Consider the following 11505-nt stretch of genomic DNA (forward strand, 5'->3'; position numbering starts at 1 on the left):
TAAATAAGTATTCCGAAATATAATTAAAATGGATTTTAGAATATTGTGAATAATATTCATGGCCAAATAGGAGTAATGATTAAGATAAATACCGTAGTCCAAATTTACATCTTCAATTCCGCTTTGGCTATAACATTTTATTTTTTAGCTATTTTTCAATGTTACATTTAATTAGATTAATTTAATATTTTAAAGTTTAAATTTAAATTTCTAAAACTTATTTTAAAATACTATAAATTATATATTTTTTTCAATATAATTAAAGAAACTTTAATCTATATCTATATCTATAATCTATCTATATCTATAATCTATAATATATTAAAAGTGTAAAAGACCTTATAAGTATTGTTTGAACTTTTTATCCTTCATTAAAAGTCTTTGCTTTAGACAAAATCATCTTTTCACTATTTTTTCTAATATTTAAGAGTTAAAAATTACTTAAATATCTATAATAATAATATATTAAAAGTGTGAAGACCCTTAAAAAAGTGATTTAACTTTTTGTCCTTCATTAAAAGACTATTCTTTAGACAAAATTGTATTTTCATTATTTTTTAATTTATTATTTAATTATTTTTATTATATTAACAAGACTTTCTAAAATATATGAGACTCATAAAATATATGGTAGGAGAATTAATTAATATTTTTCTTTTACTGTTCAATTAGAAAAATACCCCTACATTATTAAGAAAATATTTCTATAAATATTGAGATGTACGTTAAACTAACAAACAAACTGGTTTGTGTATTGGGAGAATGTGATTGATGCTAATCTAACTTGATTTGATTGCATATTTAAATTGGTGGATGTTTGATTTTCTGATCCTAAACTTTTCACTGTTTTTGCTAGCATAATAAAATTCAACATTTGTGTGTGTATATATAAATATATATCTTTTGTGTTTTCATTCAAAATCAATCTTTAGAGTTAAAATTTTAGCCTAGACAAGAATTAGTTGGATCAAAATCGAAGTTTTGTGATCACTGTTATATTTTTTTATATATAGTTTATAGGTTATAGATGAATGTCAGTTGACTTTGAAGATTTTATTGTGTAAAGGTTAGGTTTAATTGTATTGTTTTAATATCTTTATTATCTTATTGTTTTATTTTAATTTACAGATGTTGGATGAATGTGAGTTGGCTTTGAAAAATCTTTTTAGGTAAGGGTTAGGTTTAATTATATTATCGTAATATCTCTTAGTTTGTTATTTTATGGTAGTTTACAGCTCGTAGATGAATTCGATCGGCTTTGAGAATTTTTTGTGTGTAAAATTTAAGTTTACTTGTATTGTTTTTTAAATCACTTTTATCGAATTATTTTGTTGCAGATTACAGGTGACAGACAAATGTTGGTCGGCTTTGAGAATTTTTTTTATGTAAGGATTAGGCTTAGTTGTAGTATTTTGATATCTTTATTATTGTATTATTTTGTTATTATTTACAGGTAATAGATGAGTGTCAGATAACTTTGAAAAAAGATTTGTATGAAAGATTAGATTTAATTGTATTATTTTATTATTTCTATTATTGTATTGTTTTGTTGCAATTTACAGATGGTAGATAAATGTCGATCGACTTTTAAAAATATTTTTGATAAAGATTAGGTTTAATAAATAAATTCTCCACCTTTACAAACTCAAAAAATATTAAATTTAATTATTATATTCATACTTATTATTTAAACAAATATTCTATTTAGTGTATTGTTTGAACTCATTAAAATGAGGTACACGTGCAAGACGCATACACCTAAACTAGTATTTATGATAAAACCTTTTCTTATTAGAAGTTATCAGAATTTCACTATTTTTTATAATTTAAGAGTTGAAAATTAATTAAATACATCTATGGTAAAACCTTTTCTTGTTAGAAGTCATAAAAAATAATGACAATTAATATTTTTCATTAGTTTAAGAATTCTAAATCAAATAAATTTGATTTTAAGAAGATTTGAAAAAACTAGAAATAAATATAAAATTGTTAAAATAAGAAAAATTTAAGAAGTATCAGGTTTTTAAAAGTTTTAAGTACGTAATAAAAATATAATCAATAATTTTATAGAGATTTGACTTTAAAAATAAGAAAAGATTTTAAATATATATATATATATATATATATATATATATAAAGAATCGTAACACAAATATGATTCAAATTGATGTCTCTCTTAGTCTGTGGCAACAAAGAAAATAGTTACTATATGACAAACGCAAAAGTGATGATCATCAACCACTTAAAACTTTTGCGGTAAAGTATATACGTGTATATGTTTATGTTTTGCATTATTATATTAAAGTGTGAAAGAGTTTTGAAAAGTGATTTAAATTTTTACACTTTATTAAAAATCTCCGCAATAGATAAACTCATTTAATTTTAAATAATCAAACGTTAAACGTGCGAAACACCTGCGGTTAAACTAGTTATATTAAATGTGTGAAGGGACTTAAAAATATTGTTTGAACTTTTTATCCTTTCATTAAAAGTCTCTGACTTAGATAAAATCATCTTTTCACTATTTTCCTAATATTTAAAATTTAAAAATTAATTAAATATTTATCTTATTTTTTTTTATTAGAAATCATCATAATTAATGACAACTGATACATTTTTCATCAATTTTAAAATTCTAAATTAACTAAAGCTAATTTTAAGAAGATTTGAAAAATTTAGAATTAAATATGAAAGCATTAGAATGAAAAAAATATAAGAAGTACAAAAATTTTAAAAGTTTTAAGTAAATAATCAAAGATTTTCAAAAGATTTAATTTTTCAAATAAGAAAATATTTTAAAAATATAGAAAAATAACAAAAATTGTACAACAAATATGATTCAAATCGATGCATATCTCTTCGTCTATAGCAGCAAAAAAATATGTATTATATGACAAACACAAAAATAACTATCTTTAACCACGTGAAGTTTTTAGTGGTAAAATATATGTATACTTATAATAAAATATATTTTATATTTATATTATTATAATTATAATAAAATATAAAAAACTGTAATTAAATTTTTTTACACTTTATTAAAAATACTCACAATAAATTAAATAATTTTATTTTTTTAGACACATGATTAAACTAGTTATACTCAATAGCACAACGTAGTTCAATTTGCAAATGATTACGAACAACTTTGTACCTACTTCGGAAGGGTCAAATAATGCACCCGTAAATCGTGGTAAATTTGGGCAGATCAAGCTTTTGACTGTAATTTATTTAGATTTGTAGGGTAAAATGTCGGAAATTGCTCCTTTTATCAGTGCTGACTGTACTTTTCAGAAAATAAATAAATTAACAAAAAAAAGGAGGTTTGGGCCTTAAGCCAGGTAGGGCATCAAGGTCATTTATGGTAAATTAAGCACGCAGACAAGGGCAATTTGGTCACATGGACAACCTTAAATACCCGATGTTCCACTCCTCCACTCGTGCCAAATCTGCGGGGAAGAGAAGAGGAATTACAAGAAAGGTCGACCGTCGTTACCCTAGTTTCCGGCGACTGATTGCCGTCACTGATCAAGTTTTCCGGCGACTGATTGCCGTCGCCGATCAAGTTTCCGGCCACTGATTGCCGTCACCGATCAAGTTTTCCGGCAACTGATTGCGTCAGCGATCAAGTTTTCCGGCAACTGATTGCCGCACTGATCGAGTTTTCCGGCTGAATTTTGTTGTTTTGGTACCTGCTGAATTTTGTTGTTTTGGTACCTTCATTTCCATAATTGATGCAATATATAACAAGAAGAAGAAGGATCTGCCATTGAAGATTTAGTTGTTTTCTGCGGAGATCTCTTTCTTTCTGAAGCGAATCGTAAACGGAAAGTTTAGTTTTTTGTTCTTTGGGAAGAAAAATTAACAGGTATTGAAAACCCTAGTTAATGCTTTTGTGCAATTTTTTGTTCATTGTTTTTCACTAATCAACGGAGGAGAATCGAATCTACTACAATGTTTGGGTCTACCAGATATGTGGTTTTACAAGACAAGTCTAAGCTATCAATGACTGCGAGATTCAGGATCGGCTCAAAACTGCCAGTTTTTTGTTTACTCTCAGATGATTATCAAGTGCCGAGGCAATTGAAGTTGCGATTTGATCAAAATAGATTAAAAAAAATGGGCTTTTATATCGATAGATTTATGTTTGATGATTGTTTTCTGGCCTCATGTTGTATATCACTCAATAGCTGAAGACTTAAGTGCTTTCTGATGCCATAGGATTTGTTGTTTGGAGGGGTCAGAAATTGCTCATAGATCAACTGAGCATCTCAGTGGCAGGATTGAATACCCGATATCTAAATCAATCATCGCGTCGATCCCGAGGCTCCATTGCTAAAAAGGCTCGGCTTCAAAACTGAAGGTGGAGCTTCCGCCTCTCTCTTTTATATCTGCATTTTCAAAGCTCCGATCTTTCATTTGCTATTGTCTGTGGCTCTCTTTGTTTCTCTCTATGTTAAAATTGCAACAACAACATACTCAGTGAAATCCCACAAGTGAGGTTTAGGGAGGGTAGGGTGTCCGCAGACCACACCACCCTCTCCCGGAGGTAGAGGTTGGCTCAAGTGAAAATTTGTCTAGAGATCCCGTTCTCGGTCTACTTCTTGCATATGATCTCTTGATTAGGAAAAGTTTGACCCCATTTGCATAAGATGGGATTCCCTTCAACTCTAATGTTAAGAGATATCCCTTCAAGCGAGTCATAGCCTAAATACCGCACCACACCTTCTTCATTGATCTGTTTAATTGTGAAGTACCGTGTCTGCTATCTATTTAACTCTTAGGCTATGTATATTTCATCCAAAAGTAATCTGTTGAATATTGGATCTCATCTTAATCTATCTTTTTGTCCTCCGCTGTCACCTTTTTCTTCGTTCCCTACATGCACAAATGGAAAACAATTGGGGTATATATGCTACGCCAAAGAACCTGCTATATTGCTCCCCTCTCCTCGTTTTCTATTATTTGCACATGTTTAAGGTCCTTGTTTGTTTTGTTTGACTCACTAATAGTTTAATACCAACTGACAATAGGCTGTTTTTAAAAGTCTAGTGACCTCCTAATTGTTCGTCCATGTCTTAAGCACATTAAAGTTTAAGAGTCTGAGTCCTTAAGGGCGTGTTGCCGCATGTCAAATTCTGCTTTCGAGAGAAATGGCGCGCAACATGAATTTGACGGATCTTAAAATTCACATCTAACCATATTCAGTGAGTTGTCAATAACCACTGGGTGGAAACTAAGCATGTGGGGTGTTGGTTTAGTTGCTTATTCATTTTATTCACCTTTACAGGTATACGTTTTGCTGCCGACAGATATAAATCGTGGGTCCACTGATGGGGTTAAGCCAATGGTGAGTTTTAACTTCTTTAATGATTATAGCTTTTTTGTGCCTTTGCCTTTTATATTGTGGATGACTTGTCCTGATGAAATTTGAATGTTAAATTATGTAAAGACAATATGGCTTGTATCCTTCATAAGTTTTTAAAATTTAGCTTTGGTTATGCATAAGTGGAGATTAACTTTCATATCAAAGCAAATTTATAACCTTATTTATCAAAAGTTCCCCTTTTTGCGTAAATAATGTTTCTCTTTCCCAAATATTGACATTTATGTTCTCTTTTGCCGCCTTGCCCAATTAATTTGTGATGAGATACACTTCTGATTTTGAGTTTGTGTGAGGCAATGACTATGGTAAACCTAGCCAAAAGTATTCCTATAATTTTCATCTAGTTTACGCATGAAATACTGCAGTTACGGAGTCTCAAATAACTTACAATGCTAAGTGGAATGTTTTGATTATGCAGACTCGCTTGTGTACTTGCCCTGATAGTTTAAAATCAAAATCCGAGTTGTTCAATAAGAGAAATCAGCCAATTTGGACAGCCTGCAAGACTTGTGGAGGGAATTTTTTAGTTGATGGGATAAGATCCATATCTGGTAACATGCTTAGTACTGTAAGTCTGGAAGTTGCAAAGTCTATAAATCCTGAGCTGAGTTGGAAGGCTGTGACAAAGGGAAGGCGCTCTAGGAAGACAGTTGCTAGACGCGTCAATGGGGGTATGAAGGTGATAAACAGGAGTCCCAAGAGGGTTGGTGATTTTTCAGGATCAGATTCTGACAAGGTACCTTGTAATATTTTGTAATGATTTTATCAAATACAATTTTAAGTACGTCTCTTATCGTTGTGTCTTTTAAACTACTTAGCAGATTGCTGAAGCTGGCTGTTGGTCTTCTGATAAAGTTGAACACGTTCCTATTAAGAAAAGGAGGCATTTGCTTCAAACTTCATCTGCGCAATCTCAGAACCCCTCTATTGGCCTTAAAGATTCACTATCACCACAATCTCTAGTACCTTCTATGCCTCTGGAAGACCGTGAGCGAACTTCGGTTTATAGTCATTCATCTGATCATTGGAGTTCAGATCCATATTCTAGTGGACTTGTGTTGAGATTTGGCAGAAAGGCTGCCCATAAATTTGATCTTAGTGATAGAGGGGTAGATGCTAAAATTTCTAAGGTCGCTACTGGGGAACTTTACTATCCAGAAGACTTCTCAGGAATTGCACTTCTAGCTGATGCTGCTTGCATTAGTTACATGGTTGATGACCTTGATAATGCCAAGGAAGCAAATGCTATTATTGCATGTGCAGCACCAGGGGGATCTGCGGGGTCTACTCCTCGTCCTAAGGAATTGACGGCTCCTGATAGAGGAGATATGATGCTTGCAAGTAACACTGAGGTCTCCACTGTTAATGAATCTGCTGTTGGTCCTGAAGGTTTTGCTGAATTTACTGAACCTGCAGTTGTAAATGGACCAGTTTCACCAAAGGTTGACAGAATGCACTGGGATCTCAACACCTTAATGGATACATGGGAGCAACCTCCCAAGGATTCTTCTATGGATAGTGCTTTTGCCAAGGGTTTAAATGATGGCGCACAAAAAGAGAAACCCAAAGCAGAAATTTGGGATAAAAAGGTGGATTTTGAATACTGTAGACATAATTCTGGGAAATGTGTGCCACCTGATCAAAATGGAGCAATTTCTGAGTTTGCTGAAGTATGTAAGCTCGACTCGGTCTCAGTTAATGATAGCCATTGCACCAAGCTGTTGGACTCTTTATCTGCACAAAGAGAAACAGCTGGTGAGCTTGTCACTGGAGATACATCATTAGCTGATTCTTCTTCTGTTAAATCACATAATGCCCCATGCATGCCTGTTTCAGATGGATTAGTTATGAGTGCTTCAGATGGCCTAATTTTGACACAGATTAGAGATTCTTCTGCTGCAGGATACAATAAAGCTGCTGTATCCGAGGTCCCATTCACAGCAAATCCTGGCTGTGAGAGTGCCTCTAAATGCATTGACCAAAGTAATCCTATAATGACCAGTGAAGTATTTGATACTAGTATTTTGAATGCCATGGGTGTTGAAAGTTCTGATAGTAATCCTACAGAAACAGATTTCAGCAATCATTCATCGAAGTGTGAAGATTTATCTGCCTCAAAGGCCTCTTTAGTTGAGAGTCAATCAGTTACTGTTGAACCCACAGAGCAATATGACAACATTTTAGCTATTGGTTCTCAAATGCTGATAGAAGGGAATGAAGTAATTTCTACGGTCAGTGACAGCCGTACGTTTGATCAAGCGGAAAAATGCACGACTTCTGGGAACGACTCATCAAGAAGCTGTAATGAGGGATTGCAGATTGATGATCCTAGTCTATTTGCAGGGAGTGCTTCGGCTTTTGAGGATAGCCATAAGTCTGATATATCTCAGGAAGATCATAGTCAAATGATTAGTCGAGAGCATGTCACTAAAATTGAGGCTGGCTACGATTCTCCATTTGAGGATGGAGAGTTGAGGGGATCAATTCTGTATTCTTTGGAGGACAATGAAATTGAGAATGGTGAAAATGAATGTATTGATTTTGAATCAGATGGTAGAGATGACATGTATTTTGATGCCAGTGATTACCCTGCCTCTGAAATAGTTGAAGCAGGATCTGATGGTTCACAAAGTATAGAAAAAAGAATCTCGTCAACCAGTGCATGTCCAGAAGTAGGTTTTGTGAGGGGCAGATCTCCAAGAAACATTATGAGGAGACAATTCAACAGGGATGACAATAGCATTGATGATAGTGGTGGAAAGAAAGGATTTGGTACAGGATCTGGATCTACAACTCATAGGTTCAGTGATAAGATTGGAGGAAAAGAAGATGCTTTTAGAAAAGGACATACATCTGAACGCATGGCAGCATATGAATTCAGAGGATCATACATGGAAGAAATTGATTCAAAGACGAACAGAGGGAAGCTACAGTCACGTGCTGAAGGACCGCTATATTTGGATGTGACAGATGGGAACAGCACTACCCGGAAGTACCAGAACAGGTGGGTATTTGTTTCCGAGAGTAGTGTCCTTTACTCTATGTTCTTTCCTTCAAGTGAGCATTGTGCCTCTTAAGATGCTTCTTTCCTTCACAAGTCTTGTGTAAAGTCTTGCGTTCTTATACTTTTATTGATTCTTGCAGGCCCCATAACCGTATTAGTTCTTATTATAGGCCTGGAAGGGAAGTTAGTCCAGATAACTTTGTTGGTAGATGTCGACCTGGTTATAATTCACAAGACAGGGGTGCAACGGATGGCCAGTGGGATAGCTGGAACTCAAGAAATTGCTACCCAAATGCTTATCATGGCTATGAGAGTCATAACTACTCAAGGCGCCGTGATTTTGCAAATTCTGCTGACAAGTTTGGTGGGTTAAACTCTCGCGATCATCAGCAATCAGTAAATTCCCCCCCGGAAGGTGTGCGCAGGCCACTTGTGAGGAGGAGATCGTCTGTTGAGAGGGATGACTACAATGATGTCCATAGGAGGTTGGTACCAGGGAGAGGAGGCTACCAGAGCCGCAGTGGTGCTGAAAGTTTCTCTCAGAGGGCTGTAAGAGGCATCAGGGATGAAGGATATGAGCGCATACCTGGTGATGGTAATTTGTCTTCTGTACGCATGCCTTCTTATTTACCCCGGGGTGAAAGAACCGGTTCTCCAGCTTCAGGTAGAGTTGCTCGGATTCCGATGTCCAGAAGGAGATCTCGTTCAAGATCTAGAACGCCTTCTCCCCATCCATGGCATGCACCCAGAGAGCGAAACTTTAGCACCAGAAGAAGGCACAGTAGATCTCCAGAGTTAAGGTCGGATGCTAGAATGAAGCGAATGCCCTTCCGGAAACATGGTTTTACTGCCAATTGTGGTGAAGATTTCTCTTTTCCAACAAGAGACCAGTGCCCCTCTGAACGTAGTTCTAGATGGATAGATGAGAGAAATTTTGCAGGTGAATACTCCAAGTATAGGTGGTCTCGTAAAAATAACTAGTGGTGTCAAAGATTTTATCCCAATGGAGCACCCGGTCAGAGTGAAGTAAATTTGGTCCTCCATGATTTTTGCACCGTTTTAGGGTCTAGTTTTTTTTTTTTGTATTCTTTTTTCATTTTAGTAAGCATTACTTGTAAAAATTGAAAAATACAAAATAGAGTCGCGTTTCAATTTATACAAGTTTTGTTCTCATTTTCGAAGAAAGAGAATGTTTCTACTATTGTACAAGAGCCCTCGAAAGAACACCAACTTGTGTGCTTCGATAATTTCAACTGAGGGGTTTTCTACTATGGCCAGATCACGTTTTAGCTAAATTTTGTAGATTTGCCGATTATTTTGAGCTTTTGGTATCTGTATTTTATGCCAAATCTGTCATTACTGGTATATGCCAATTAGTTTTAGTAGAATCTGTCAATTCACTCTGTAAATTGAAGCTGCATTTCTACTGCTCCGCTTCAATTACTTCCAAATTTCCAAGAAAAAGCAAAAAGATTCTCCACTGACCAATATGCCCTTGATTCCGCCTAAGGATGGCAATGGGGTGGTGCCGGTTTTAAGTTATGTGGTGTGGTGCGAGTTTTAAGTTATGCGGTGCAGGTGTGGGGTGGGTTAAAGTAAGTTTTTCTTTTTTAAATAGTGTGGTGCAGGTTTAAATTAAAAAAAGCTAAAAATTAGTATTATTGTCGTGAATATATCTAAGATTATATGTATGCTTTACTTAAAATTTTATGATACTTAAAATAACGTGAATAACACTAAAAATAAATAATTTTATAGTATTTTTTAATATCTCTATTTATTTTAATAAAAATATGATATTTAATTATTACTTGTACACGTGATATTTTTTGATAATTTCTCAGTGAAAAGTGATATAATAGAAATTAGTTATTATTTCTTAGTTATAGATTTGAAAATATTATGATTTTTAATAGAGTTACATATTTTTTAAAAAAATAAAAAAATAAAAACATAAACAGTGCGGTGCGAGTATGATTGTGGGATAAATTTATACGGGTTTAATGGTGATGCGGTGCGGTTCAGATTTAAAACTCGATGTGAGAAGCAACAAAATTGGAGCATAGCTAAGAAAGGAAGGAGAATGGGGCGACAGAGTAGTTGGGATTTTCTGTAGAAGGGTGGTTGCCCTTCTCTGCTTTGCCAGTGATTTTCTCTATCAATGGATCAAAAAAACAAACAACCCTTTGAAGTAGCAAACAAGTACCAACAAACAACAAAACTCCAAATCCAAACACACACTTACACTATTTTTGGATGGTGGTATTGTATCGCCCAAACACACCCTTAATATACTCTTCTTTCTCTATCTCTCTCTGTGTTGCTGATGCCAGTAAAAGGGCTATGATTATTGATTGCTTCCTTTCTGGGCTATGTTCAATCTTCGCAATTGAGAATAACCCGACCCGTATCTTGGCGGGGCGATCCGGTTATGTCTTTGAATGGCTAACTGGTGTCTGCAGCCATGGCGGCGTTGGTTTTTCTCTTTTGCTTGGTTAAGAAATACAGCAAAATCTGAGCCCTCAATAACCCATTTCATGGTCGGGTCGAAAAACCCATTACGGGTTTGCGTCCAATGCGTCGGAGAAATTGAGATTTTCTATGAGGTGTGGTTGCCCTTCTCTGCTATGCCAGTGATTTCCATTGATATCCAGGAAATCAACAGCTCTTTGAAATTAACAAGAACAACAACAACAACAATATACCCACTTCAATCCCACAAAGTGGGGTGTGGGAGGGTAAAATGTCCGCAGTTTATACCACTACCTTACAAGTAGAGAGTCTATCTCCGATAGATCCTCGGCTCACGACACAAAGTACAAAGCTGTATAGAGAAAGAATGAATAACATGTTCAATCAAGCATGTTCTGTGTTATCCAAACACGCCCTTTTGGATTATGTTCAGTCATAGCATTGAGATTATTGGACCCGTATCTTGGCGGGACGACCTGGTATGGATTTTGTATAGCAAACTGGTGTCTGCAGCCATGGCGGTGTTGCTCTACTCTTTTGCTTTGTTAAGAACAATACAGCAAATGGGCGTCTCAATAAGCACATTTTTTTAGCTCTAGAGAAAATGCCGCACAGGAGAAAATTTTGGGGTTTTTGACCTTCT

The 11505-nt window shown here is 34.7% G+C and overlaps 1 protein-coding gene across 3 annotated transcripts; it reads left to right on the forward strand.

The window, feature by feature from the left end:
- The first annotated feature begins 3276 nt into the window (after positions 1–3276).
- LOC107863225 lies at positions 3277–9705 on the forward strand. 3 transcript variants are annotated; one of them, XM_016709045.2, is made up of 6 exons: positions 3277–3868; positions 4222–4363; positions 5291–5350; positions 5805–6122; positions 6208–8390; positions 8531–9705. In XM_016709045.2, exons 3-6 carry the CDS (start codon positions 5348–5350, stop codon positions 9369–9371), a joined length of 3345 nt encoding a protein of 1114 aa, XP_016564531.2. In that variant the 5' UTR covers positions 3277–3868; positions 4222–4363; positions 5291–5347; the 3' UTR covers positions 9372–9705. The 3 variants fall into 3 exon arrangements, with proteins under 3 accessions (XP_016564531.2, XP_016564530.2, XP_047264582.1); XM_016709044.2 differs by having other exon boundaries at positions 3403–3868; positions 6205–8390; XM_047408626.1 differs by having other exon boundaries at positions 3403–4363; positions 6205–8390.
- Positions 9706–11505: the final 1800 nt, after the last annotated feature.

The sequence above is a fragment of the Capsicum annuum genome, chromosome 3, assembly GCF_002878395.1.
Source record: "Capsicum annuum cultivar UCD-10X-F1 chromosome 3, UCD10Xv1.1, whole genome shotgun sequence".
NCBI lineage: Eukaryota > Viridiplantae > Streptophyta > Magnoliopsida > Solanales > Solanaceae > Capsicum > Capsicum annuum.

Excerpts from the sequence above, each read along its gene's own strand:
- LOC107863225 (XM_047408626.1), top strand. Across the intron at positions 6,123-6,204 it reads CAGGATCAGATTCTGACAAG|CAGATTGCTGAAGCTGGCTG; the intron begins GTACCTTGTAAT and ends TAAACTACTTAG. Across the intron at positions 8,391-8,530 it reads ACCCGGAAGTACCAGAACAG|GCCCCATAACCGTATTAGTT; the intron begins GTGGGTATTTGT and ends TGATTCTTGCAG.